At 40.9% G+C, this 27838-nt stretch overlaps 2 protein-coding genes across 5 annotated transcripts in view; both read left to right on the forward strand.

Moving 5' to 3' along the window:
* Positions 1-557: 557 nt before the first annotated feature.
* LOC132206002 (NACHT, LRR and PYD domains-containing protein 6-like) lies at positions 558-27500 on the forward strand. 4 transcript variants are annotated; one of them, XM_059642886.1, is made up of 6 exons: positions 558-650; positions 3896-3963; positions 17297-17527; positions 21780-23457; positions 23949-24140; positions 26787-27500. In XM_059642886.1, exons 3-6 carry the CDS (start codon positions 17317-17319, stop codon positions 27127-27129), a joined length of 2424 nt encoding a protein of 807 aa, XP_059498869.1. In that variant the 5' UTR covers positions 558-650; positions 3896-3963; positions 17297-17316; the 3' UTR covers positions 27130-27500. The 4 variants fall into 4 exon arrangements, with proteins under 4 accessions (XP_059498869.1, XP_059498867.1, XP_059498870.1 ...); XM_059642884.1 differs by lacking the exon at positions 558-650 and adding an exon at positions 9653-9882 and having other exon boundaries at positions 3908-3963; XM_059642887.1 differs by lacking the exon at positions 558-650 and adding an exon at positions 9653-9882 and having other exon boundaries at positions 3908-3963; positions 26526-26902.
* The window catches only part of LOC125449600 (NACHT, LRR and PYD domains-containing protein 6-like), a 92780-nt gene continuing 73439 nt past the window's right edge, over positions 8498-27838 (forward strand). Inside the window, exon 1 of the mRNA XM_059642883.1 lies at positions 8498-8676. The gene's annotated coding sequence lies outside the window, so the exon portion shown is untranslated. The remainder of the gene's footprint in view (positions 8677-27838) is intronic.

The following is a 27838-nucleotide window of genomic DNA, read 5'->3' on the forward strand; positions in this document are numbered from 1 at the left end:
AATATTTGCTCAAGATGCAAAAAACAACTCATGTGCTGTGAAATTCAATTAGGACCATGTGATTTTTATGTTACAGAGGGGATGGGAGTGCCAGACCAGGTGAAGTGTACGTTACAAGAATTTAATGTTTGCTCTGATAGATATCATCTCTGACATTGTCGCAATTGTTGCCCTTCTGACAGTGCAGCTCTCCCTCAGTCCTGACTCTCCGAGAGTATGGCACTCCCTCGGTACTGAGCCAGCGACAGTGAAGCGCTCACTCAGCACTGACTGTCCCACAGTGTGGCGCTCCCTCAGCACTGACCCTCTGACAGTGCGACATTCCCTCAGTCCTGATCCTCTGACAGGATGGCACTCCTTCTGTACTGACCCACCGACAGTGAAGCGCTCATTCAGCACTGACTGTCCATCAGTTTGGCACTCCTTCTGTACTGACCCTCTGACAGTGCAGCCCTCCCTCAACAGTGACCCACTAACTTATCTCTTTTCCCTCTCACCAACTTTGTCATGTCCACATAGTCAGTTACCAAATGCTTAAACAGTCCTTTGGGTACTGGTCGGTGTATCTTACAGGGGTTATTATCCCCTTTCTGATGTTGTACTGAGCGCATGCCTCACATTGTGACAACGTGATCCACTGAAGCCTGCAGGTAAGGTGACCAGAATCCGACCTTTTTTATCTTCCTCATCACTTCCCCTCTGGCACAGTGAATTAGCGGGTGCACCTCTGATATAAGGGTAGTCAACAACGGGATAGGTGCCACCATAAATCATCGTCTTTGCACGTAAGCCATCTTGGTCCTGCTTCCCCCACCCCTCCCCCCAGCCCCGCTACTTTGTTTCCACAGTGTTTGCTCTGCTAAGGTTCCCTACTTAGGATCTCAATGATGCCTGCTATTGCAGGCTCCGCATCTGAACGCATCTGGGGTACAATGACAGCAGAGGCGCACCCAGAGGCTATTTTAGCCGCTTCACCTGCTGCCTGATTACCCCTTATTACCATGCCACTCCCTTTTCTATGAACTTGGCACTTAATGCCAGCTAGCGCTTTTGGCTTCATCATCGCAGCTGTCAATTCTATAACTGCTGGCAATGTTATATGGGGTCTCCATTGCTTTTCCTAAAGCCTCTTGGCTTCCATACTTCCCAAAAGAGGTGACATACCCCATAGGCATAAGCCGAATCAGCATGGATATCTACTTTTTCACCTTCATCAACTGACATGCTGCTGTTCATGCATTGATATCAGCCAGTTGAGCTGAACAAGGTTATGGGCAAGCCTCCAGCTTGACTGTCGTAAACTGAGGCTGTTCTTGCAGCACAATAGAAAATCCTGCATGATTCCCATCATGGCCCCGATAGCATGAGCCATCTTCAAATAGGACCTTTTTTATCTTCATCAGGCAGCAGCTCAAATTGTAAATCAACCCTCAATTTAGGAAATGTAGTCACTTCTCTTACACAATCGTGGGCTCACCCTCATGTTCTAGTGGAACGTAGTCTGCTATATTCCTTGTAGTGCATCTCTGTATAGTTATGTCCGGAAATGGCAGTAACATCCGATATGCTAATATCCTGGCAGGTGTCATTACAAATTGTCCTCTCTCTAACACTTCTACTTCCTTACGGTGTGTGTGCAAAACCATAGGGTAGCCCATTGCCATGGAGGATGCTTTTTCATTTGTAAAATGTGCAGCTGCTAGCTCCTGATAGCATGGTGGACATCCCTGAAACAGTTCATCCAGTCGGGTGCTATTATATGCATTAGTTTGCTTCGTCCCCTACGCCTGCCTCCTGTGTAAGTCCTGCAGCAGCATATCCTTCCTGTCTGTTAGACACGTAAACGTGGAAAAGGCTTCTCATGATTAGGCAGGGGTAATGCTGGAGCCGAATGCAACGCTTGTTTGAGGGTGTTAAAGGCTGTTGCAGCTTCTTCATTCCATTGCAGGGCATTCCTCAGGTGTGAATGTCCAGCCTCCTTCATTGTTTTCTTCAGGGGCGCCGTAATTTCGGCTTATTCCCCAATCCAGTTTGAACTAAAATGTCGGCATCTGCCCTAGTGTCTCAGGTCTGGGGGCTTGAGCAATTTTCTCAACCTGATTTGGTGCAATCATCTTCGTCCCTTTAGAAATCAGTACACCCAAGTATTCAACTTGCTGTTTACAAAACTGTAGTTCTTCCTGGACACCTTGTGACCCCCATGTGCCATTTTCTCTCGGAGGAAAAGGCTGTCTTGTTCACACTGTTCCTGACTTTCTGAGCAGACTAATAAATCATCAACATATTGAATTAGCGTACTTTCCAACAACATGCTCTCTAAATTTGACTTCAAAACTTGGTTAAACACTTGTGGTGAATGTTTAAACCCTTGCGGCATACTGGTGTTAGGGTACTGTTGACCTTTGTACATAAAAGCAAACAAGTACCGGCAATGCTATGCTCGTGGAATGCTGAAGAAAGCAGAACATCAATCAGCAACTGAGAACCAGGCTGCCTGTGGAGGCACATTAGTCAGCAGTATGTGTGGATTTGGAACCATTGCTGGCCAATCCTCCACCACTTCATTTACTGCTCTCAAATCATTAACAAGTCTCCATTTGGAACCGTCTGCTTTTAAGACTGGCGACAGTGGGGTATTACAGGGGCTATTATTTTCCCTAAGCACCCCTTCTTCCAGTAATCCCTGCATCATTACTGGGGGGAGGAGAGATTTCACAGTCGCAAACCATTTCAACTCCCCCTCGCATTCCTTCGACGACATGCCCATCCTGGGCCTCCAGCAGTGCCACAACGATGCCACCAGAAACTTGCAGGAACAGCAACTCATATTCTGCTTGGGAATCCTACATCCCAAAGGTATCAATGTGGGTTTCACAAGCTTCAAAATCTCCCCTCCGTCCACTGCATCCCAAAACCAGTCCATCTCGTCCCCACTTCCCTAATCTGTCCTTCCTCTCACCTATCCACTCCTCCCAATTCAGGCCGCACCTCCATTTCCTACCTGCTCACCTCATCCCACCCCCTTGACCTGTTTGTCCTCCGCGGACTGACCTCTCCCCTCCCTACCTCCCCATCTATACTCACTTCTACAGTCTCTGCCCCCGCCCCATTAACTTGTCTGTCTTCTCTCCACCTATCTTCTCCTCTATCCATCTTCGATCTGCCTCCTCCTCTCTCCATAATTATTTCAGAACCCTCTCCCCACACCCCTTTTCTGATGAAGGGTCTAGGCCCAAAACATCATCTCTTGTGCTTCTAAGACGCGACTTGGCCTGCTGTGTTCATCCAGCTCCACACTTTGCGATCTCAGTCAACCAATTATGTTCGTTCATGTTATCCCGCTAAAGCTATTCGTCTTCTGAATCATTTCTGCTACAATGGTTTCTCAATCTATTAGATTATGATTATTTTCTGCCACAACGTTCTCCTACTTCATCCTTAGCCTATTATATTATGTCATTGTGGTCTAAAACAGTTATTTACATGTCACGTGATTTAACTTTCCTAATCATATTATGCTACCATTGCTTTAACAGTTGCTGAGATGCCATGTGGCTCCCTAACCTAATTGTTGACATTTGCTGGCCTGTACGTGGTCATCTAACCTAATGCTTAATCTATGCTGCTGAACAGTTGCTGACCTATGCTGACATGCCGATATGTCACTTTATTTTCCATGCGATCAGAATATGACAGTATGATAGAGAGTTAGGGCAATTTTCTCTTACGGGCCTCCCAACATCTTTGGAATTCTCTCCCTTTATTGGCTTTCTGTTCTATAATCATTGCTGATTACATAGAAAGCCCCTCTCCCCTTCAAGCTTCGGAAGAGTAGAGGTTTTTGCAGGCCCTGCATTTTATGACCCTGATGAGCCGTGCCTAAATTTTATTACAGAGGAGGAAACGTTGCATTTACCAAAGTCTGTTGTGAATGAATGGTGTCTGGATGAGGATCGACCGTTTGTAAGTACTTTGTAAAGGCGTCCTTAAACAGCATTTGGAAACTGATTTCAAGTGTCTCCTGTGCCTCCTGGAAATATAGCTGTTAAAAGAGTGCGAATGCAGAGGTATGTGCACCCCAGGCTGTGTGCAAAGCCTCATCGTGGTTTTGGTGTTCCGATCCTCAGCCCGCCAAGTGTCCCCATTCACGGAGCTGCACGAACTTTGGAGCATGTCTCAAGTTGTCCAAGTCGTTATTCATTCTGTGGTAATTCAGAAATCTCCAGTAAAAACTCTTGAATTCATCAGAAAAGGCCTCATGGTATTTATGCGGGACTTGCTAATGCAGAGACCCAGGTCATATTCTAGAATCCAGAGTTCAGGTACTGCTATGATTGACATTTTGGGGTAGAACAGTGGCTCAGTGTTTAGCACTGCTGCCTCCCAACATCCAGGACCGGCGTTCTCGTCCACCTTCGGGCTACTGTCTGTGTGGAGCTTGCACATTACCCCGTGTCAGCGTGGGCTTCCTCCCACAGTCCAAAGATGTGCAGGGTCGGTCGATTGGCCATGCTAAATTGCCCGTGGTGATCAAGGCTGTGTAGATTGGGGGAGGGGTTCCCTGAGGGTCAGTGTGGACTTGTTATGCTGTAGGGCCTGTTTCCACACTGTAGTGATTTTATGATGGTGGAATGTGCTGCAAAATATAAATTGTTTATTAATGTTCTAGTCATGACCATGTTGTTGACTGTTGTAAGCCTACAGCCGGGTCACTCATGGCCATTATGGAAGGAATATGCCATCCTCACTCTGGTGTGGGCTACATTTAACTGCCAAACCACAGTAAAATTGTGGATATCTCATTGTATTAATTAATTAATACCTATATATTTACAAAGATTTTGTTTTAGGACATGTCTAACTTTGAAACTATCTATTGGTCCCATGTCATCCACGATGATGATTAAATACTCTGTTTGCTCTTGGTCAGTATTTCTAATCTTCCTGACCCATTCTCGAAAGAAAGGGTGAGAGAGAGAAAGACAGGGAGGAAGACAGCAAGGCTGAAGGTGCAATAGGGCAAGAGCATGGCAAGCGATAGAAGTAGACAAAGGGGGAGAGAGACAAAAGGGTGAGATAGACACAGAAAAGGGGAGCTGGAGAGAGACAGTGAGAGAGAAAGTATTACGAGCGAGTGGATGTGTACAATAAAAAAGAACAGAACTGTAGATATTGTAAAAAATCATCACCAAAAGCAAAAGTTGCTGGAAAAGCTCAACAGGTCTGCCACCATCTGTTAATAAAAGTTCGGACTAAAGTTTCAGCCCAGTGACCCCTCCTCAGATGTATACAATGATTGAATTCTATTTTTATAAATCTCTGTAAATCTCCACTTGTATTCGAGTAGATGTACTGCCATGTACGCGATGACCTCACAATGAGAAATATGTCTGAACACAGCGTGTGCAGATCAGAAGGAGGTTTCCACTCAACTTTCCCCAGAAAGTGAAAGTGCTCCGTCCCGAATCAAGGCTGACAGCTTCATTACGCAGTTAAAACTCAGATTATCTCAATGTTTCGATACTGCCTGACTGGTTTGAACACAATTTGAGAACAGCAGGAACTCGGCCTCAAGCCTCAAAGTTTGGGAGGCCATGATTGATCATTAGAGCCACAATCAGGTTAGATATCATATTCACTGAGATAATGATGATCATTAGACATGTATGTAAAAAGGTTTACCAAGTTGATTATTCGGGAATTAATCAGATAGCAGACCAATAAAGTGTAATTAAATTGTTATCTCTAAAACTGCCTGTCTTTATCGACTCAATCCCAGATCAGCATGTATGGAGATACGGATACTGCCCGTATCTCTAATATAGACCAATTAAGCATGAGCCAGTATTGACCAATTTCACACAATCCGCTGTGGATTTCCTAAGTATCTTATCGAGAATTCATCATCCTGCTTTGGAAACATGATACCCTTTCTGAAGTGTCAAAATCCTGGAAGTCCTCCCTGACAGGTTTGTGGGTCTACTAACAACAAATGGACTGCAACAGTTCAAGAAGTTAGCTTACCAACAAATGGAAAACATTGAAGCAGTACAAAGTGAATTTAAGAGGTTAGGTAGAAGATTTAAGAATCGAACCTTAATGTAATAATTTCTGGTTTAGTACCATTGCCAAAATCCAACAAGGGAAGGAATGAAAGGTTAAAGGAGAAAAATCAATAGTTGAAGTGCTGGTGTATTGTTTAGACATTCAAGTTTTTGGACAAGCAGAATGGCTTTTTGGACAGGGAAGGCCTGATAAACCAGAATGGGTCGAACCTAAACTCTAAAGAGACCAGTACCTTAGCAGGGAGATGTTCTCATTCCATGAAGGGAGACGCCATACTGACAGAAAGGGGGAGTGGACGAAGTCTAAGTAGCAGTGTAAAGAGAAGAAGAGATAGGAAAGGTTCTGAATGTGAGGAGAAAACGTCAATTAAAAAAGGAAGGCAAGAGAGAGTCAGAGTGTGTAGTAACTCTGATGAACTAAATTGCATGTATTTCAAAGCAAAGTGCACAACAGATAAGGCTGATGAGTTTAGGACATGGTTAAAGACATTGGATTGAGAGCTCAAAGCTTTCTCAGAAACTTGGCTGAGATGGACAAGACTGTCAGCTCAATGTTCCAGGTTTTAGATGCTATCAGGAAGTTAGAAAAGGAGGCAAGTAAAGAGGGGTGGAGCTGTTTTTTTTAATTTAAAAAGACATTATTGCTGTCACAAGGGAAGATGTTTCTGCAAAATCTTCCAGTGAAAAATATGGATAGAAATTACAACTAAAAAAAGGAAAGACCATTTTGATGGCACTCCACTTGAGGTTCTACAATAGTAAGAGGGAAGTTGAGAAACAAAATATATAGGGAGATCTCTGATATACGTAAGCATAATGAGGTTGTAATAATGGATGTTTTAATTTTCCAAACTTTGATTGCAGCTACCATAGTGTTAAAGGTTTGGATGGTGAAGAATTTGTAAAATGTGCTCATAAAAATTTCCTTTCTTTTCTTCAATAAGGCAGGGCTGGTGATTGAAGCAAATGTATGGGAACACTTTGGGTTTAGCAATCATAAGTTCATTAGTTAAAAATGTTATGGGAAATGATAAGCCTTCAATAACGTTTAAAGTTTTTCATTTGAGTATGGCAAATTTTAATACAACGAGACAAGAACTTTCAAGAGTTTTGAAGTAGATTGTTCACCGGTAAAAGAAAATATGGGAGGCATTCAAGAGTGTGATGATGAGAATTCATAGGCATTTTGTTCCTATTATAATGAAATTTAGGGTTGGTCAGATTAAGCAGCAGTAGATGAATAAAGACATTGAGGTTCTAGTCGTGAATAAAAGATAATCTAATTTTAAATACAGACAACTTGTTTCAATTGAATGTCATAATCAATATAAAGAGTGTAGAGACATTATTAAGAGAGAAATCAGGAAGGTAAAAAGGGAATATGCAATAGCATTGGAAGATGAGGTTAAGAATAACTCAAAAAGTTTCTCCGTGTACATTAAGAGCAAAAGGGTAACCACAAAGTGTTAGAGTTCAAGGTGGTCGTCTTTGTGTTGAACCCTGGGAAATGAGAGAGATATTAAATGAATAAATGGCATCAGATTTTACTGTGGGGAAAGAAATAGAGTGTAGGGAATGCAGAAATTAAACTTCGATGTCTTACAGAATAGTTCACATGAAAAAGAGGATGTTTAGGAGGCGTTACAGAATGTGAAGGTGGATAAATCTCTGTCACCTGATTTAACTCATCTCAGAACGCTTTCGGAAGTGAGACGGGAAGTTATGAGAAATACCTGCATCATCTGTAACTAAGAATTATGACTGGAGAATGACTTATGATTTAACTTTGATGACGAAAATTTGTAAGGAGGAACCAAGGAAATATTTACTTGCAAATCTTACTGCAGTTGTGAGGAAATTGATGGATTTCATTATAAAATTTAGGATTTATCAACATTTAGAAGGGAACAATTGATTGGGGTGTTCAAAGTTTTAGCACAGATTTGTAGCTCAAGACATGGGTGAGGTTGTTGACCTGCTTGCTGAGCTGGCTTGTTTTCATTCAGAAGGTTCATCATCATCTGCCTTACTGATGATATTACTGAGCATGGTACAAAATGTTTAAACAAAAACAAACCAGCTCAGTGAGCAACCTAGCAACCTCATTGATTAGGGATAGTTGGCATGGTATTGTGCGATGAAAGTCATGTCTCACAAACTTAATTGAGCTTCTTCAGGAATCACCAAAAAGATTGATAATGGCAGAGCAATAGAAGTTGATTATTTTGAATTTAGTACAGCCGAGGACAAAGCTCCACACGGTAGAGTAATCAGTATAATAAGATCACATGAGAGTCGGGATGAGTTTGTCAATTGAAGACATAACTGGCTTAATGCTCCGAGACAGAGAGCAATTGTAGAGGGTTGCTTTTCGGACTGGAGGCCTGTGACCAGTGGTGTTACACGGGGTTGGCCTTTTTGTTTGTCTCATATATAATAGATTTGGATGAAGACATAGAAGGCGTGGCTAGTAAGTTTTTGGATGAAAAACTTTGGACGATTACACAGGACATTGATGAGCCCTCCTCTGGAATACTGTGGCCAGTTCTGGTCACACAGTTACAGGAAGAAATTAAGAAGAGATTTCGCAGACAGCTTCTAAGTGTGGAAGGTTAGTTTTCTTCCGAAAGGCTGAATAGGCTGTGACTTTTCCCACTGGAGCGCAAGAGTTTGAGAAGTTGGTAAAATAATCAGAGGTATTTGTAGAGAAAATGGTTGCTGCCTTTTCCCTTGGATGCATGATTTCAAGACCAACGGACACATTTTCAGGAGTGAGGAGGAAGACTTTTTAAAAAATGCATAAGAAGAAATTTTACACCGAGGATGGTTTATGTATGGAAGGAACTTGCTGAAGAAGTAGTGCATGCAGGTTCAATTACAGCATTTAGAAGGCTTTTGGATAGATATGTGAATGGGAAAGGTTTGGAGGGATATGGACCAGGAGTAGGCAGGTGGGGCTTGTTTAGTTTGGGATTATACGCAATATAGACTGGCTGGGCCAAAGGATCTGTTTCTGTGCTGAATGACTCTTTGACTCTATGACCACCTTGAAGTGGAATTAGAGTCTGTCTCTCGCTCTCTCTTTTGATCTCTCTCACCCACTCTTCTCTCTATCTGTCTTGCTCACTTTTTCTTTCTCATGCTTGTTTTTACTTTCTCTCTCACGCTTCCCCTCCTGTCGCTCTGTCTCGTTCTCCTTTGTTGTTCTCTCTTGTTCACCCTTCCTTTTGCAGATTTCCTTCCCTGAAGAAATTAAGCAAACGAAATGGGGTTCTCCAACATCATGAGATATTTAATTGCACATTCTTACTGGCTTCAAATTCCACCAATTGTCATGGAAGCATTCAAAACCGGGACCATAGAATATTCTGTTGCTCTCTGGATTGACAGACCGGTAATAATAGAATTAAGGCTGCCGACTCTCTACTGGAGAATAACGGGGGTCTGAGGGATTCGAAAGTGAAAGGCTACAATTTGGAACATCAGGTTTGCACAGAATGAAATGCATTAGAAACTTTAAGACTGGTGTTTTGCTGTAAATGAATATTTGAATAACCACATTTGAACATCTCTTCTATTCTTTTCAGAGATTGCTGATAGAGCAATCATGATAGTAAGACGCAAAATTATCCCTATCGCGTGGCCTTGAGCATCTGTTCAACATTGATTTTATATTCTATGACTCCTAATTTTACACGGAAAACTTATTATCCCAGAAACCACTGGTCACCAGTATCTAACGAAACTGCAAACAGCAAACTTCGCCCTGATGTTGGTATAATTGAGAATGACAGCAGTAATGTGTCTGCAGTAACAGGTACAGACACCACACTCAGTTATTGTGCATTTTTCTCGACTGAATGCTCTGCCTGTTGCATTAGTGTTGAAACTGATTTTTAAATTCAACTTTTCAACGACAATTAATGAATCAGTTCTGAAAACGTATGTCTGGCTGAGCTCGACATGTATAAAATTGCCCCATTAACTATTTCTTGAGGTGCTTTTGAAATGTATCTTTTCATTATAAATGACGTCAGCGCGTCTGCGATTGTTCACACAATTTTCAACTCATTCAGTTCAGTCATGCCACACAGTCCCGCCTTCCTATTCAACAAAGCTCTTCAATGCTAGTGCTCAGATAGAGACAAATGAAGAAAACAGCCACAATTGAAGGCCTCCCCATAATCTCTAATGTGTTTGCTAAGTATTTAATTGATAATTCACCATCTGGAATTGGAAATGTATTTGCCCTTCTGAAGCAACATTCGGTCAAAATCCTGGGACACCTTCCATAACGGATTTCTGGGTCTCCTGACAACAAATGTGCAGCAGCAGTTTTAAAATAAAGCTTCCTAAATACCGAAATGAAGACTACACAGGTGGGCACTATATACTGGAACAATATGCCTGCGTCCTATAAATGAATGAAAATTAAATGTTATTAATGTCGTCAGAGGTAGATATTACTTTTTAGCTTTCACTGGCTAGATAAAAATTTGTTACAGATGACTGTTTGGAAGCACCACTAGTGTGCTGGTTATCTTTGCTTTCAAAAATGCATTGCCATGATATTGCATTATGAAATATTAAAGTGTCAGATGGGCTCGAATTACGCCATTACAGATGGTGAAACAGCAGCTCATTTCACAAATTAAGAATTTTAAAGAAAGGTCTCGTGAAATCGTTTAAGTATTTACAAGCCGCTTCTTCCACAGGTGTTGAGAGGGTGATGCTTTTCAACCTTTTTCCGACTTCCTGGTGGAAGTGTGGTTCACTGGTTGATCAACGTCTGTTGTCCAATAATTGAATTTCAGTTGAAAAATTGAGAGTAAGCTGCCTTCCTGAATTGTGTAAAGCACACGTTTAGTGTTTAGTAGTGAGTTACAGGGCTTTGAACCACTCGTAATGAAATAAATAAAGCTTTATTTGGAAGACAGAATGGTGAGTACCCTGCCGGAACTCCTACAGCTGGTAGCGTCTCCTGTATGTGCTGACTTTGGCTGTCTGTATGGTAATTGCCATGGGTTTGCATGGCATTGACTGAAGACAGCCCATTTTTTGGAAGTTTCTTGTAGATGATACATTGTGCTGGTTACCTGTTTTCTTGGAGGAAGGATATACTCTCTGCAGTTTTCTTGATTTTGACACATTCTCGCCCGCACAAACTTTACATCACGTGGAGTTTAGGTCGAGCTAGAATTAGCCATGATTGTACCAAAATGGAGAGGAGGCCCGAGGGGCTGAATTTCCTGCTCCTGCCCCTGGTTTGCGTGTTCTTCTAGCACACTGTGATTTTTTATGAGGGGAGCAGAATACATTTCCACCAAGGTTACCTTTTAGGCTTTTTGACATTGCCAAGCTACCGTCTATTTTCCATCCCCAAGTGAAGATCCGAGTATGCCTCATTGCTGTCAGGCTGGAGTCTTATGTCGGCCAGATCAGATAAAGATGGCAAATTTCCTTCCCTAAACCAATGTTACAAACCAGACCAGACCTCCTTCAAATAATTTTAGGAAGGTGGCCTACACCCTAGTTCTTATTTTAAAGGCAAGTGTAAACCATCCTTTCCTGATGCAATGTGAATATCAAATGACTGCATCTTAACCAGAAAAAAATACAATTTATTCAAATTCTACAGTTGAAATGCAAACAAAGAGGAATTTTGTATAAGCTAATTCTATTGGAAACTTAACATTATAATAGATACTGAAACTATTACTATTTAAATGCTCTAGTATCATAACATCGCACAACCGCATGTCTTGTTTAAAAAGCACATTCAAACACAGATGATAACGTTCATTTCTCCAATCCCAGAGCGATGAAAAGGACATTAAGGAAAAATTCAGAAAGTAGAAACTAAACCTACAAAATGAAAAAAAAATTACAAAGTCTGGTTAGTGAGATCTGGGCACATCCAGGTGCTTCCATTTTTCTAACTTATAAAAATAAATAACTCACAGCCTCACAAGCTGGAGCGGCATGGTAGCTAAGTGGTTAGCATTGCCGCCTCACAGTGTCAGGGATCCGAGTTCAATTGCAGCCTCGGGCGATTGGTTTAGGGTTAGGGACTGTCTGTGTAGGGTTTGTACGTTCTCCCTGTGTCTGTGTGGGTTTTCTCCAGGTGATCCTGCTTCCTTGCAGAGTCAAAAATTTGCAGGTTATGTGGATTGGCCATAGGAAATTCAGGTTTACAAAGACGGGGGTTTGAGGCTGGGTGTGACACCCTTCAGAGAATTGGTGTGGACTTGTACGGCTGAATGACCTGTTTCCAAACTGTATGGATGCTATAGTTTAAAGTGATCTTCAATAGCTGGCTTGGCAGGTCTGCCTTCCAGCCTCTCTGCAAAAAAGGACAAAATAGGCTATTGAAAACCACAACATTTTTGCATGCACCCCTTAAGAAAATGAGCCATCAATATAAAAAGTTGGCTCCAATTTAAAACCATTCATCTTACTCGATTAGTACACTATAATACATATATATTACATCAGGTCTAAGCATGGAAACACTCACTACTATGGTTTATTTCAGTCTGTTACTTCCATTGCCAAACCCCTCGTTTTTCTTTATCAAAGTCACGCCAGTACTTCAACAACTATGTCTTTTTTTTCATACTGCAACGACAATAATTGTCAAATGCAATGGCTGCAATAATAATATCCAGCTAAACAGTCTTGAATGTTTGCTCTTAAATTTCTCCAAAATCTTCAATGGGCTTTTTTCAGTATAGATATATCTATGTAGGGATAAATATATTTGTCTCAGACAAATTGTTGGCAAAATAAATGTAGAAATGTTGGAATGCCAACATCGAGCTGAAGGTTTCCTCCTCACTTGAGGAATATTTCTGTTGATGAATATGCAATTTCCTGGAAAATCCACGTGACGTCTTTCTATCTTCTCATTGTCTTCCTTTAAAACGACAGCACCGACACCCACATCAATTGCATTGATGATCATCTTGAATGGTTTTGCATAATTCGGTGTGGCTAACATGAAGGCCGTGGTTAACACAGCTTTCAGGCTGTTAAATACCTCACACATATCCGAACACACATCAATCTATCCGAATGCACAACCAAAGCATTCCCCTTTGCTTTTCCATGTGATTCAATTTTCCTTCTTAAAACTATCACCATTGACGACAATTTTTAAGCAAAGTATGATGACAGAAATGTGTTGCAGTCACTTTCACATGTGTAAACGTCCTTATTGAATGTGTTTCATATTGACGTTATCAGTTGTAGTCGCTATTGTAAGAAACATCACACACATGTAAACAGCGAGATGGTACACAATGTATAGTCAAAATTAGAACATAATTTTGCTTCATCTCGGGTTTTTTTTGTGAGGTGAATATTTGCTGAAGATGGGAAAGGGTGCCACATTGTTGTGGCATTCACAATCGGCCCATATGATAATTACATGTTGCAGAAAAGTCGGGACTACCATCCACGTGGATATGTGGGTTTCACCAGTTTAATACTCTCACTTTCTTGTTCTCCACTTTCACTGCACCCTTTCTGTTTTCCACTTTTGAATGGCTTCCTGCACAATAGTACAATTTGCAGTTAGTTCTCATTCCCCTAGCAAACCTCACACTCATTCAGCAATTTAACAGGACCTCAAACTTGTTTGACTATTCCAAAATATGAGGTTCCTGCCCTCGGCGTTCACTCACCGCTGACCAACGCGGAACTCCCTAACCAAAGGTCTCTAACCACCTCCTGATACAAAATAGCCAAATAGTTTTCTCTGTACCAACTGTGTCATAACGTCTGTAGTTCAGCCTTCGGCTCATAACCTTGTCGACAAAGCTGCTTGGAATTCAAACATTTACTGCACATAGGTTTGCTCTGCTTCATTGTAGCATGCAAGAGATCCCATGTGTGGCAAGCATATAGACTAAAAATCTTAATATGTCCATTTCCCGTGTTGATATGTTTTACAGGAACTGGTGGGAGGGTTAATATGTTTATAACTTTAATTTTAGAAATAAAATACATCTCAACAATGACCAGAGGCACTCACCTCAGAGGTCTTATTCCGCATTATTAGTAATCACTTCAGAGCGGATGCAAAGGTTACATACAAAAGGGAATGAGCATCTCGTCAAGGGAATGAGCATCTCGTCCCCTGTTTACCTAACTCCCTTGTTCAACAGACAAAGGTGGAAATTGCTTGTAAAGCTCTGCAGGTCTGGTCGCATCAATGGAGAGAAATCGGTTCGAGTGACCTTTCCTCAGAATTGAGGGTAGCTGGGAAATGTCGGTTTATATGCAGAACGTGGGAGGGGGGTGCAAGGAGTAAACAATTGGTAGGGATAACAGCACAAAGGAAGGGAAGAATGGTTGAACAGACAATGGGCTGGTTAACAGACAAACACAGAAATTGCCAGAAAAGCTCAGCAGGTCTGGTAGCATCAGTGGAGAGAAATCAGAGTTGTTGTTTCTGGTCAGATGGGCCTTTCTCACAAATTCAGTCCTGTCCTCAGTTTTGATTCATTGAACTTCTCTTTGAGTCACAATTTAAAGAAGTTCTGCTTCTCTGTCTGGAAGAATTTCTGTTCCAATCTTCTTTCTTGATCACCGTCATTAATTTCACTGTCACTTGTTTGACCAGGCAATTCCAAGTTCCCAAAACACACAGCCTACTTTTGACCAATAACAGTCCACGTTAATAGCTGTTCACCATGGTAGCCAGATAGTTAGCTGCTCCATTGCACATGCAAACATTCATCCCTTCCTATGTATTAATTTCCCTACTTACCAGTTAGTCCTAACCCCTCCTTCCACCTTCTCATGTGTATATAAACCAATATTTTGCCAGCTACCCTCACTCCTGATGAAAGTCACTCAAGATGGAATATTAAACCTGTTCAGAATTTTTTTAAAGAGAAACCAGTTAAATATATATGTTAGTCTGACTTCAGTTGTGGGTAGATTGTTGCAGTTAAATATGAAAGGAAGGCTTTATGGACATTTAGAGTGGGGGAGGATAGGCTAGGGATAGTCAGCATGGTTTTGGGCAAAGAACCTAGTGTCTCACAAACTTGATTGAGTTTTTGAGGAATCACCAAAAATATTGATGTTGGAAGGGCGGTACAAGTTGTTCATTCAGATTTTAGTAAAGCGTTTGACAAAATGCTGAATGGTAGAGTAATTAGTAAATTTAAGTCACATGGTTCAGAGTGAGCTTACCAATTGGAAACAAAATTGGATTAACCCAAGGAGGCAGAGAGTGATGGTGGAGGGTTGCTTTTTGGGCTGGAAGCCGATGACCTGCAGTGTTCCACAGGGATCAGTCCTGGGACCTGTTTGTTTGTGATTTATATCAATGATTTGCATGAGAATATATGGACGACATCAAACCTGGTGGCCTTTTGGACAGTGAATGATATTATCTAAGACTCCAAAGTATCTTGTCCAAATGGCTCAGTGGCCTGAAAATGGCTGATAGAGTTCAATCTGTGTTACTACAAGATATCGTGCTTTGCTACAACAAACAATGGTAGGGCTTACACAATTAATAGTATTGCCTTGGACAGTGTTTTTCACACAGGGACCGAGAAGTGTATATACACAATTCTTTGAAGTTGGTATCGAAATATAGAGAGTGTGTTTAAAAAGGTATGCGGTATGATCGACTTACTTGATCAGCCCTTTGAATATAAGATTTGGCAGGTCATGTTGAAGTTGTACAGGCCGTTGGTGAGGCGTCTTCTGGAGCACTGTGACTAGGTCTGGTTGTACACGTATAGGAAGGATATTATCAAGCTGGAGGTGATTCAAAGGAGATTTAACAGTTTGATGCTGAGTCTGGAAGTTTTGATTTATAATGAAAGTCTGGATAGGCTGGGGCTTTTTACACTGGAGTGCAGGAGATTGAGAGGCAATCTGATAAGAGTTCATAAAAAAATCAGAGGCTATACTTAGAGAGAATGGTAGTGCCCTTTTACTTGGATGCGGGATTTCAAGACTAGCGGGCATTTTTAAGGAGATTGATTTTTTTTTTAAATGGAGGATTTTGTTGTACAGATAGCGTGGTTCACGTGTGGAATGAACTTCCGGAGGAAGTGGTTGAAATGGGCACAATTACATTTTCCATATGGACTGGTTGGACCGAGGGGTCTGTTTCCGTGCTGCCTGACGCTATAATTCAATGAGCCACATAAAGTCAACGCAGGGTGGGGAATAAAATGTTCACCGTGACAGCCATATCCCGTGAATGGGTAGACTCTAAAAATAATACTGTAATATTACTTCGCAATGTCGACTGGCCAGATTACATCTGCGGAAGGAAATCTTTCTCAATCACCCTGTCCTTCTCTGTCTTTTCCTTTCTCACTGTCAGTCTCTCTCCTCCTTATTTTTCTCTCTTTCTGCTTTTATCTTTATTTCTCTCTCCATACCCCTTTCTCCCCCCACTCTTCTCTTTCTCTCACACATCTTTTGCCTCTTTATCTCTCACTCTCCTTTTATTGGGGTCTCACTTGCTTACACTTTCTCACATGCTCTTGCTCTCTCGCTTACTCATGCTTTCTCGCACTCTCTCATCTCCTCTCTCTCTTGCCCGTTCTTTCCCTCTCATTCTGCTTTCCCTCCTCACTTTCACTTGCCCTCTGTTCCTTTCTTTGTTTATTTTTTAGCCCATTCCCCTCTCTCTGAAATTGTTTTTCTCTCTTGCTGGATTGGTCTTTCTCTTAGTAGCTTGTTCTCCCTTTCCACATCTGTCACACAGGTTTCTCTCTATTGTCTTTTTTTTTAATTTCTTGCGTTCATTATCTCCCTCCTCTTCCCCCTCCAATTGCTCTGACTTGTTATTCCTCGTCTTTCTTTCTCATTCACCCTTTCTTTCACTTGCAGATTTCTTTCCCTGAAGAACATAAGCGAACCAGATCTGTTGGTCCAAAATCATTACAATTTTAATTGTAGAGTTTCATTGGATTCAAACTCCAAAACCTGCCATGGCAGGATTGAAGCCCAAAACCCCAGAATATTCTCTGCATCTCTGGGTTAACACACCATTAATAACAGCACTTTTGTCATCGACTCTCTATGACAGCAGGGCAGGGGCCTGGCGGATCAGAGAGTGAGAGGGTGCAAAGTGGAACAGCAGGTTTACGCAGAATGAAATGCATGAGTAAATTTAAGAATCAATTTTGAGTCCTTTGCAGTAAATGAATACTTGAATAAGTACATTGGAACATCTCTTATATTATTTTCAGAGATTACTATTAGAGCAACCATGGAAGAAAGCAGCAAAATTATCATCATTGTCGTGGTCTCAAACGCTTGTTCAATATTGATTTCAAGTGCTGTGACATTTCTTTTGACACGGAGGTGGTATCGCAGAAATCGTCAGTCACAGCAATCATCTCAGGAAAGTGAAAACAGAAATCTCCTTTCTGATATTGATATCGCTGAGAATGGCAACAGCAAAGTGTCTATAGTAACAGGTACAGACTCCACACTCAGTTATTGTGTATGTTTTACTCCATTGAATGCTCCTGCTGCTACATTAGTGTTCAAACTGTTTTTTTTATCTAACTTTTCAATGACAATTAATGAAGCCTTTCAGACACCTTATGCCTTGGTAATCGCTAGACGTGTGAAAATTGTCCCTTTCACTATTTTCTGAGGTGCTTTTGAAATCTTTCTTCTCTTTAAAAATGATATCAGAACTTCTGTAATTGTTCACACATGCCCTCCAAACACTCCCAGATCATCACTCAACACAGCTGCTCAATGTCAGTGTTCGGAGAAAGGCAAATGAAGAAAACAGCCAGCATTGAAGGGATCCACATAATCTGTGGTGGATTTACGAAATATGTAATTTAGTCTTCACCATCTGGAATTGGAAATGCATTTGTCTTTCTTACGTATCACTCCGTCAAAACCCTGGAACACTTGTGCCTAACAGTTTTGTGGGTCAAGTGACAGCAAATATACGGCACCAGTTAAAATAAGAAAGCTCCCCAAACACCCAACTGGAGGCAACATGTGGAACCAATATATACTGGAGCAGTGCGCCCATATATCATATAAAAAATCAAAAGGAAAGAGTTTTGAAATCATCAAAAAGAGATGAACGTTAAGTTCTAGCTTTGACTGGTTATGTTATTAATTTGTTCCATTTATATGTGGAACAAAATAGTGTATGGCAACAGCACTAGTGTGCTGATTTTTTTTTGTCACAAATGCACTGCTGCGTTATTGCATCCTGTAAACTTATAATGTTAGATGGGTTTGAATTACACCACTGCAGTTGGTGAAACATGAACTTGTTTCACAAATTTAAAATAAAACATGTCTTGTGAAATGGCTTAAGTATTTACAAGCCTCTTCTGCCATTGTTATCGACAGTGTGATGTTTTTCAGCCTTATCTCATGGTCTTAGTGGAAGTGTGGTTCACTGGCTAGATCAACATTTACTGTCTAATAACTAAATTTCGGTTGAGAAATTGACAGTAAGCTACCTTCCTAATTTGTGACAACCACAAACGTAGTTATATGAAAAATATTATTAAGTAGTAAGTTACAGGGCATTAATCCAGTCGGAATGAAAAAGCGGTGCCATATTTGTAAGTCAGGATGGTGAGGATCTTTCAGGAAAACATGCAGCATGGATACCTTTGTACCAAGGTTATGTTTTAGGCTTTTCTACATTACTGTATCACTCTACATTGTCCATCTTCAGGTGCAGATCAGCCTATGGGGCATTGCGGCGGAACTAGAGTGTCATGTCGGCCAGTTCAGAAAAGGATGGCAGATTTCCTTCCCTAAACTAATGTCATGACCAGAACAGATCTTCACAAAATATTTTAAGAAAGAAGCCTATAACCTAATTCTTATTTTAAAATCAAGTGTAAGCTATCTGTTCCTGAAGTAACGTCACTATTCACACTATACAACATCGAGCAAACAAAATTTATTGAAAGACTGCAGTTAAAATAAGAAAAGAATGTGGAATTTGGTGTAACTTTATTCTATTGGAGCCTAAAAATTATAATAGGTGCAGTAAATTATAAATAAATAAAGGTCCCAGTCTAGTAACATTCCCTAAATGCATCCCTTGACTAAAACAAATATTGAATCACAGATTTTCACATTCATTTTTCCAATCCAGGGTGTATGAAACACATTCAGATACAACGCAGAAAGTAGCAGCCAAGAGATATTCACTGGGGCATCCATGTTATTTGAGACCCCAATAGTTTCTGCCTAAAGATAAATCTATAAACTGAAAAAAAAACATAGAAACCTGGGCTGTGAAGAGCTGGCCGCACCGAGGTTGCTTCCATTTTTCTAACTTAAAAAATAAAATGTTGGGCCGCACAAGCTGGAGCGGCATAGTGGCTCACAGTACCATGGATCCGAGTGCACTTGCTGCCTTGGGACACAGACTGTGTAGAGTTTACCCAATCCTCCTGTGTCTGCGTGGGTTTCGTCCAGCTGCTTTGGTTTCATCCCAAAGTTCAAAGATGTCTAGGTTATTGGCCATGGGAAATTCAACTTGACAGAGGTACGGCAGGAGGTTGAGTTTGGGTGCGTTGCTCTTTGGAGAATAGCTATGAAATTTTTGACCTCTTTCTACACTGGAGGAATGCTCTAATTCCAAGTCATCTTCTCTGGTTGGATAAGCTGTCCTGCCCAACAGCCTCTCTGCAAAACGAAAAGGACAAAATAACCTCGTGAAAGCCATAGAATTGTCACTCAATATCCAAAGATGCCTCCATTATAAAACTTTTCTTCGACCTCTATTAGTACACTACAGGGTATATATATTACATTGAGCCTAAACATGCGAACATTCAATTATACATGATGTTTCAGACCATTTACTTGAAAAGCTGAATACCTCTTTTTCTCTTTATCAAATCTGGGACAGTGCTTCAGCAATTATGTCCTGACACGTGGATAATTGTCAAATTGAACGTTTCAACAATAAACTCCTTCTAAAAAGTCTGGACAGTTTGCCCTTAAATTTCTCTGAAAGCTTTAAGGGTCTTAAATCAATTGCCTGAGATATATTACTGGCAATATAATGTTGAAATGTAATACCAACATGAAGCTGAAGGTTTTCTCCTCATTCTTGGACGATTTCTGTTGATGAGTATTCAATTTCCTGGAAAATGCTCACTAGGTCTTTTCATCTTCTCACCGTCTTCTTGAAATAGTACAGAACTGACACCCACATCACTTGCGTCAACAATTGCCCTGAATGGATTTATATAATTCAGTATAGCTAACATGAAGGCAGTGATTAACATAGCTTTCAGGCTGTCAAATGCCTGCTGACATTTCTGCATCCACTGAACTGTTTGGCACTTCTTCAGTAAGTCAGTCAGTGGAGAAAACATACTACTAAAATTCAGTGCAAAGTTCTCACAAAGTTCATTCAATCCCAGGAATCAGAGTATGGTCCTCATCATCGATTGTATTGGAAACTACCCAATAAACTTTATTTTTTCTATCGTGGGTTGTTGGAGTGAATTGGAGGTGGGGCATCCGACCATGCCCAATAACATCATCTCGGAGTGTGGCTTGCGATTTTGCAAACTCACTTTTAACCAAGTTCATCAACAACCCTGCCTCCCAAAGTTCATCAAACAATTCTGACAAATGCTGCAAATGTTCCTTCCATGTGTGACTAAAAATCACGACGCTATCGACTTATGCCACGCTATTTGATAATCCAGAGATAACTTTCTTGGTTAGTCTTTGAATTGTGGCTGGCATATTTTTGATACCAAATGGCATGACCTTAAATTGGTGCAGTCCATTCGGTGTCACAAAAGCCGAAATTGTTTTTGCTTTTTTGGATAAATCTGCACTCTGAGTAACTCCAAGTTAAGAATGTAAGTTGCTTGTCAAGCTTCTAAATTTGGTCATTCAAACACGAAAGGATATGAATCAGGTTTTGTAACTGCATTGACAATGCAATAGTCCACATATAATCATTGGGCACCATGTAGCATTCACACCTTTAGCATGGATGAGCTCCACTCGCTGAAACTCACTTTGATTGTGTTGTCCTTGAGCATTCGTACAATTTCCCGTTGAGCCTGAGCCAAATTTAGAGGGTTAAGTCAGTTAATCCTCATTTAATTTAGTGGAACCTTAAAAGTGGAAAAAAAATGGAAAGCACTGTCTGTGAGATCTGGCCACGCATGGGCTGATTCCATTGTTCGAACTTTAAAAAAAAGAAATAAATGCCTCACAAGCTGTTTGGTCATGAGCTGGGCACCTCTGCCTTACAGTCTATTTTTAAAAAAAAAAACAAGGACAAAACAACCTATTGAAAGCGACAGCATTGTCAAACTATTGACCAGGTCAGGTGTCATTCCAGATTTTATCGCACATGAACATCACCACCTGTGATGGCTTGTTTTAAACGCATGATCTCAGCTGATTAAGCTGGCACTGTGCATTACTAGCTCAGAGACATTATCATGGCTCCACTGCCTGCTTGTGTGAAAAGCTATTTGAACTCACTAACATGAATCTGGATGATTACAAAATATGATCACTGCAACACTACTTTCACAATGACATAGATGGAAACGGCAGTAATTGCAACATGTCTCTTGGTGATTTTTTTTGTTTAAAATACAGTTTATTAATCAGCATCTTGTTCACAATATTGTTCCGTTATTTATTGTACTCTATTAATGGCTATTTTAAGCTTTTTGACAATTGCAATTCCAGAAAGAGAACCACAGCCCAGAGATCACCTGTATAAAAGTAACAAGAATGTTAAAATCATTGGAGAGTACGGAAGAACTTGCACATTTTCTCAGAGTGAAAAATACACCAAAGTAACAATTCATTCATTGAGTGGGCAGGAAGAAGTAGGCCATGCACGGACGATCAGGCAAATGGAAGGTGAAGTATTCTGGAGCAAACCTGATAAAATTCATTCAGAAATGCCGTTAGATCGTTTAGCAGTCTCAGGGACAACCCTCATCATTGGACCCTGTGGTTCTGGAAAAAGTACCACAATACGGAAAATAATGCATGACTGGGCAGCAGGCAAAATCTACCAACGGATTAGTGCTGTCTTTCCTTTTGGAGTTCAACAATTAAATTTCATCAAAAAGAAAATGAGTTTAAACGATCTGCTACTAGAGTTCTTCCCTGAGTATGAAAGCTCATTACAGCATCTGTGGGAAAACCCAGAGAAAATATTGTTCCTATTTGATGACTTGAACTTTCTCCACAAAAACTTCGATATCACCCAAACGCTAAGCAGAAATGATTCCGATTCTCAGAGTTTAGACCCTGAACAGTGCTGTGAAATATCACATATTGTGCATGGCCTTGTACAAGGGCAATTGCTGAAAGGCTGCTCCGTGCTGGTAACAAGTTCCCCATGGAAACTGCAGACACTTGGAAATGCCGGATCAAATCGAGCTGTCCTTATCAAGGGCTTTGATGAAGATGCTCTGAAGGAATACTTCCAAAGTTGCTTCGCAGATGGGAAGCTTGCACCAGATGTACTGCATTATGTTGGGCAGGATAAGAAGTTATACGCCATGTGCCGTAATCCTCAATTCTGCACAGTTCTGTGTTCAGTAGTGGAATCACTGCAGGAAGAAGGAGCCCAGATGCCAGCAGTCATAACCAGTACACGGGTGTTACTCATTTACATCATGCAACTTTTGAATAAATATTGTTATGATTCTGACGTTATTCAAAACATGCTTCTGACATTGGGTAGTTTGGCCTACACGGGAATTTGTAACAACACCATTGTGTTTAAAAAAGGCCAATTAATCAAGGACAAGCTCCCCACTTACAACTGGATCTCTGCATTTATGATGGAAATTCAAGGCAACGATGGTGTTGACTACGAGTTCACTTACTCCATTTTGAGAGATTTTGTCGCTGCGCTTTTTAAATATTCAAATACACCAGTAAACCAAGTGACAAAACTACTGACTGAATGGTACAGCTGCACTGATGACAGATTTAAGTTTGTTTTGCGTTTTTTCATCGGACTTTCGTCGCCAAATGCAATGAAAGAGATTCAGTTTAATCAGGGGGATCTACATTCTGAAATAGCCTCGAATGTAGCAGAATGGCTGAAAGAAAAAATCAACAGTTCTGTACAGAGCTTGAAAAGTGAGAGAAACCAACATAAGTTCCTAGAAGTATTGCATTGTCTTCTTGAGTTTGGAAATGCAACGCTGATGGAAGGTACCTTAACTCCATTGAAGAGGATACGCTTCACAAAGTGTCCTCTTGAAACATTTGACTGTACGGTTCTCTCAAGGACATTAATGATGGTTCAGGAGGTCGAGGAGCTGAATCTGGACAGTTGTGGTATAAAGAATGAGGGAATCTGTCAGCTGGCGCAAGTGCTACGTAAATGCAAAGTACTCAGGTAATGCAACACTGATCAACATCATTACAACAACATCTTGTGCTGTCTCTATAAATATTTCCAAACCTACCATTTCTCCCTCTGAATTATGAATTCTTTTTATTCTTTATTAGTCTCAGAATGAATAAACCTGGGGTGATTCGGGGGTAAAACGTCTCTCTGCCATTTTAAAGATAGAGCATTGAAAAAAATTAAGATTGCCCATGTGATTATATTTGAAATACCTGATAATGCAACATGAGGTTTTTGTGCATGTAGATTTTAAAATTCCATATTAGCAATTGTCAGCAAATATGACTTGTTTTGTATCTGTTATTCCGAAATAATTTAGATATAAGCACAGTCCGTAAAATGTGAACAATTCTTACAATTAGCACTGAATTTCACTGTGCTTGTTTGCAAGCAGTATTTATTTTGATTTATGTTGCTCCCTGTCTGTCTGATGTAACCGTAAATATAATTTGTCTTTTTCAATTCTTCAACCACTGCAGTTTAAAATCCAACAATCTCACAGATGCCTGTGTGGAAATCCTAACCTCTGCTCTCTGCGAAAATACTGTCCTGTTAAAACTGGACATCAGCAATGATGACGCGGATGGTGACCAAGCCAACAGATTGACAGATATATCTATTCCTGCACTGTCCCAGTTCATTCAGAGCAACACACACATGAAAGAAATCAAGTGAGTTTCTCTTTCTTAAATCTTCATCATTTAAAAGCTCTTTGAAGATAAAATCTTTTTCCATAGTTTATTTGAATGGAATTGCAGAATGAAAAGAGATGAATTGATTTTTAAGAATTGCACCACCTTGAACGACAGTAACTTCAGTATACCAGGTGGAATAGAGACCGAGCATAAAGGTCTGGAATCCTTTCTCAGACATCTCTGCCAACTCCAACACTTTTTGCACGAAGCCTTGTAACATACTGATTTAAAATATTTCTGCTCCATCTCCAGTACGTGATGAATCCCCAGGAGCCCTCTCACAAAAAATATACTTTCTAATCCTTAATTAGGAAATTGTAGTAGCTTTATACATACTGCCATACAGTATGGAAATGGACCCTTCTGATGGATTTTTCCATGTCGGTCAGATATCCAAAACTGACTAGTGCAATGTTGTAATGATACACAACTCAACCACTTCTTCTGGCAGCTCATTCCATATGCACACAACTATCTGGGCATAAAGTTAAATCTCAGGGCCCTTTTAAATAATTCCCCTTTTACCTGACACCAATGCTGTCTGGTTTTGAATTCCCCTACCCAGTGGAAAAAGAAATTGTTATTCACCTTATCAGTGCCCATCATTACTTTACAAAAGTCTATAAGGTCAACCTTAAGGGCCCTACGGGCACCAGGGTCAAAAGTCGCATCCCTTCCAAACTCTCTTTATAACCGAAACGGCCCAGCTTCAGTATCAGAAAGAAAAACCAAAGTTTTTGGAAAAGCTCAGCAGTTTTACAGCATCGGTAAAGAGAAATCAAAGCTAATGTTTCAGGTCCGGTGATCGTTCCTCAGAAACGATGGTAGCTATGGAAATATCAGTTTGTGTGCAGAAGACAGGGTATAGTGTTGGGGGTGTAGGCAGGGGGTCGAGGAATAAGTGATAGGTTGGGATAGAGCCCAAAGAGACGGTGAAACAGTCAGACAGCCAAGGGATTTGGCTGTGATGGTAAATAGCTGTTAATAGAGACTGTTAGTGACAAACACTAGGTCACGTGTTTTGGACGATTGTGATAACAAGGCCTGATGTGCGTGGTAGAGGGCTGAGACATGAGGGAGTTCAGGCCATAAAATAATTGAACCTGCTGTTGAACGCAGAGGGCTGCAGTGTTCCCGTGCAGAAATTGAAGTGTTCTTCCAGCTTGTGCTGAGGTTCTCTGGAGCACAGAGCAAGCCTGAGGCAGAGATGTTGAACAGGGAACAGGGTGGTATGTTCACGTAGCAGGCAATTGGAAGCTCAGGGTCTTCTCTGCAAAGAATGGATGTTCTGCAAAGCGATCACCCAGTCTGCGTTTTGTTTTTCTCACTGTAGTGGAGATGACATTGTGAGCAGCGTGTTTAGTCACCTAGATTATGTGATGTGCCGGTAAAATGCTGCTTCATCCGCAACGTATAGTTGGGCCCTTGAATACACAGCCGGCATGGGGTAATTGGGCTCATTATAAACATTCTGTTGTTGTAGGTGACAGCGCCGTGGGGCTGAGAGGGGTGTTGGGGGTGAAGGAAGAATCGACCAGGGTGTCCTGGTGGAACGGGTCCTCCAGAAACTGGACAAGGGAAGGGAGGGAGCATGAGCTTTTTGGTGGCATCTCCCTGGAGGTGATGGAATTGCCACCTAATGATCCTCTGCTTGTGGATGCTGATGAGATAGTAGTTAAGCTAAGTGCCTCCCCCATGCTCTAACCTCCGACCAATCACATCAGGTTTTGTTATCTCACAGTCTGCCATTACATACAAACTACTAATTACCACTAACAGTCCCGACTAACAGCTATTCGCTCTCTGAGCCTGATCATTATCAACTCCTTTGTCTGTCCAACTGTTCTTTTCTCTCTTTGGGCTCTAAACTGACCTGTGGTTTACTGTTTACCCCCTCCACTGATGTTGTATTCTGTATATAAACCCACATTTTCCTACCTGACATCAGCTCTAAGGAAGCTTCACTGGACCCAAAATGTTAACTTTGGTTTCTCTTTACTCATGCTGCCAGACCTGTTGAGCTTTTCCAGTAAATTCTGTTTTTGTTCCTGATTTACGGCATCTGTAGTTCTTACGGCTTTCATTCAGCCTCAGTATCTTCAAGCTAAATCTGATTTGCAACCGCTCTTCAACTCAATTGTCTGTCCAATGAAGCCAAGAGTGTGAAGCACCGTCTTCTCCAAAATAGCTACCTGTGAAGCATATACTCGTCAGCAGTGGCTATCTGTCATGAATAAATAACATTGTTTTAAAAAGTGTGGTGAAAACAACCACCTCATAAAGACACAGTAGTAACATTGTTAGCAGTCATCAATCTCAGAAGCCAATCCTACTCCATAATTGTTATGATTTGTTTTTCAGCTTGACAAACAATAAATTTTCTGTGGAAGGGCTGCAAAGATTGAAGAGCATTCAAGCATCAAATGATTTAACTGTAATAACAGAATGAAGAAGGACTTGTAAATTACATTCGACTGATTTGTGGGGTTGATCATTCGAATCAATACCGTTACAGATTTGCATTTAAGAAATCGCTTGAGAGACACAAATATATTGTGTGTCTAGGGAAGAGCTACAAAATTAATTCACTCAATTCACAATCATCCACTCTCTCCACTGCAGATGCTCAGTAGCAGCGGCGTGTACTATCTACGAGATGCACTGCGAAATTCACCAAAGAAATTCAAATAGAACCTTACAAACCCATGACCACTTCTTTCTGAAAAGACAAGAGCAGCAGACTTATGGGAACACGACAACCTCCAAGTTCCCCTCCAAACCACTCTACATTGTGATATGTAAATATATAGTCAAGAAAACACAACAACACATGTTCTTCCTCAGAAAACTATGGAAATTCAATATATCCAGAACGACTGTCAACAACCTTTACAGATGCAGCATGGAAACCATTTTATCCAGATGCATCGCCTTGGTACAGCAACTACTCTGCCCCGTGCCGTGAGTTGGGAACATGACCCAGATAATCACATCAGCCAATGTTTCACACATTGACTCCGTCTAAAATCTCGTTGCCTGGGAAAGGCAACCAACATCATCAAAAATCCCTTGCAACCCAGATATAACCTGTTCCAACCTCTTCCATCGAGCAGAAGGCACAAAAGCTTAAACAGGGGTACCAACAGTTTCAGGAACAGTTTCTTCACATCTGTTATTAAGCTGCTGGATGGTCATCTCACGTTTCAGACATAATGTTAATTTCGTTCGCTGTCTACGTTATTTTATATGCAAGACGTAACTTGCATTCCTTGTTCTGTTCAATCGTTCTTTGATCTTTGTATATTATAATCTGCATGCACTGCACGTACAACCAGTCCTTCACTGCACTTATGTACTTGTGATAATTGGAAATCAGATAAAATAAAATAATAAATGATGCTGGACTGTGGGCATTCTGAATGAAAGGAGGCCTTCTGCAGTGCATATTAAGGGGAAGGCTCTGTTTTCCCATACAGGTTGCTTCCAGTTATGCATACAGTTATACAGCACGGGTTAATGCTGAAAATCAACTCCTGGTTTTCACACAGTCAGCATTCAAAGTTAAACATTACGTAAGAGATACAAGCCTCACCAGTTTACCTGCTAAAACAAAGGGTGCGCTGCTTGTCAACTCACAGTTGCATCAGTTCATTCAGTGACACTCTCTTCATGAC

This window comes from Stegostoma tigrinum, chromosome 46 (genome assembly GCF_030684315.1).
Source record: "Stegostoma tigrinum isolate sSteTig4 chromosome 46, sSteTig4.hap1, whole genome shotgun sequence".
In the NCBI taxonomy this organism is placed as follows: Eukaryota; Metazoa; Chordata; class Chondrichthyes; order Orectolobiformes; family Stegostomatidae; genus Stegostoma; species Stegostoma tigrinum.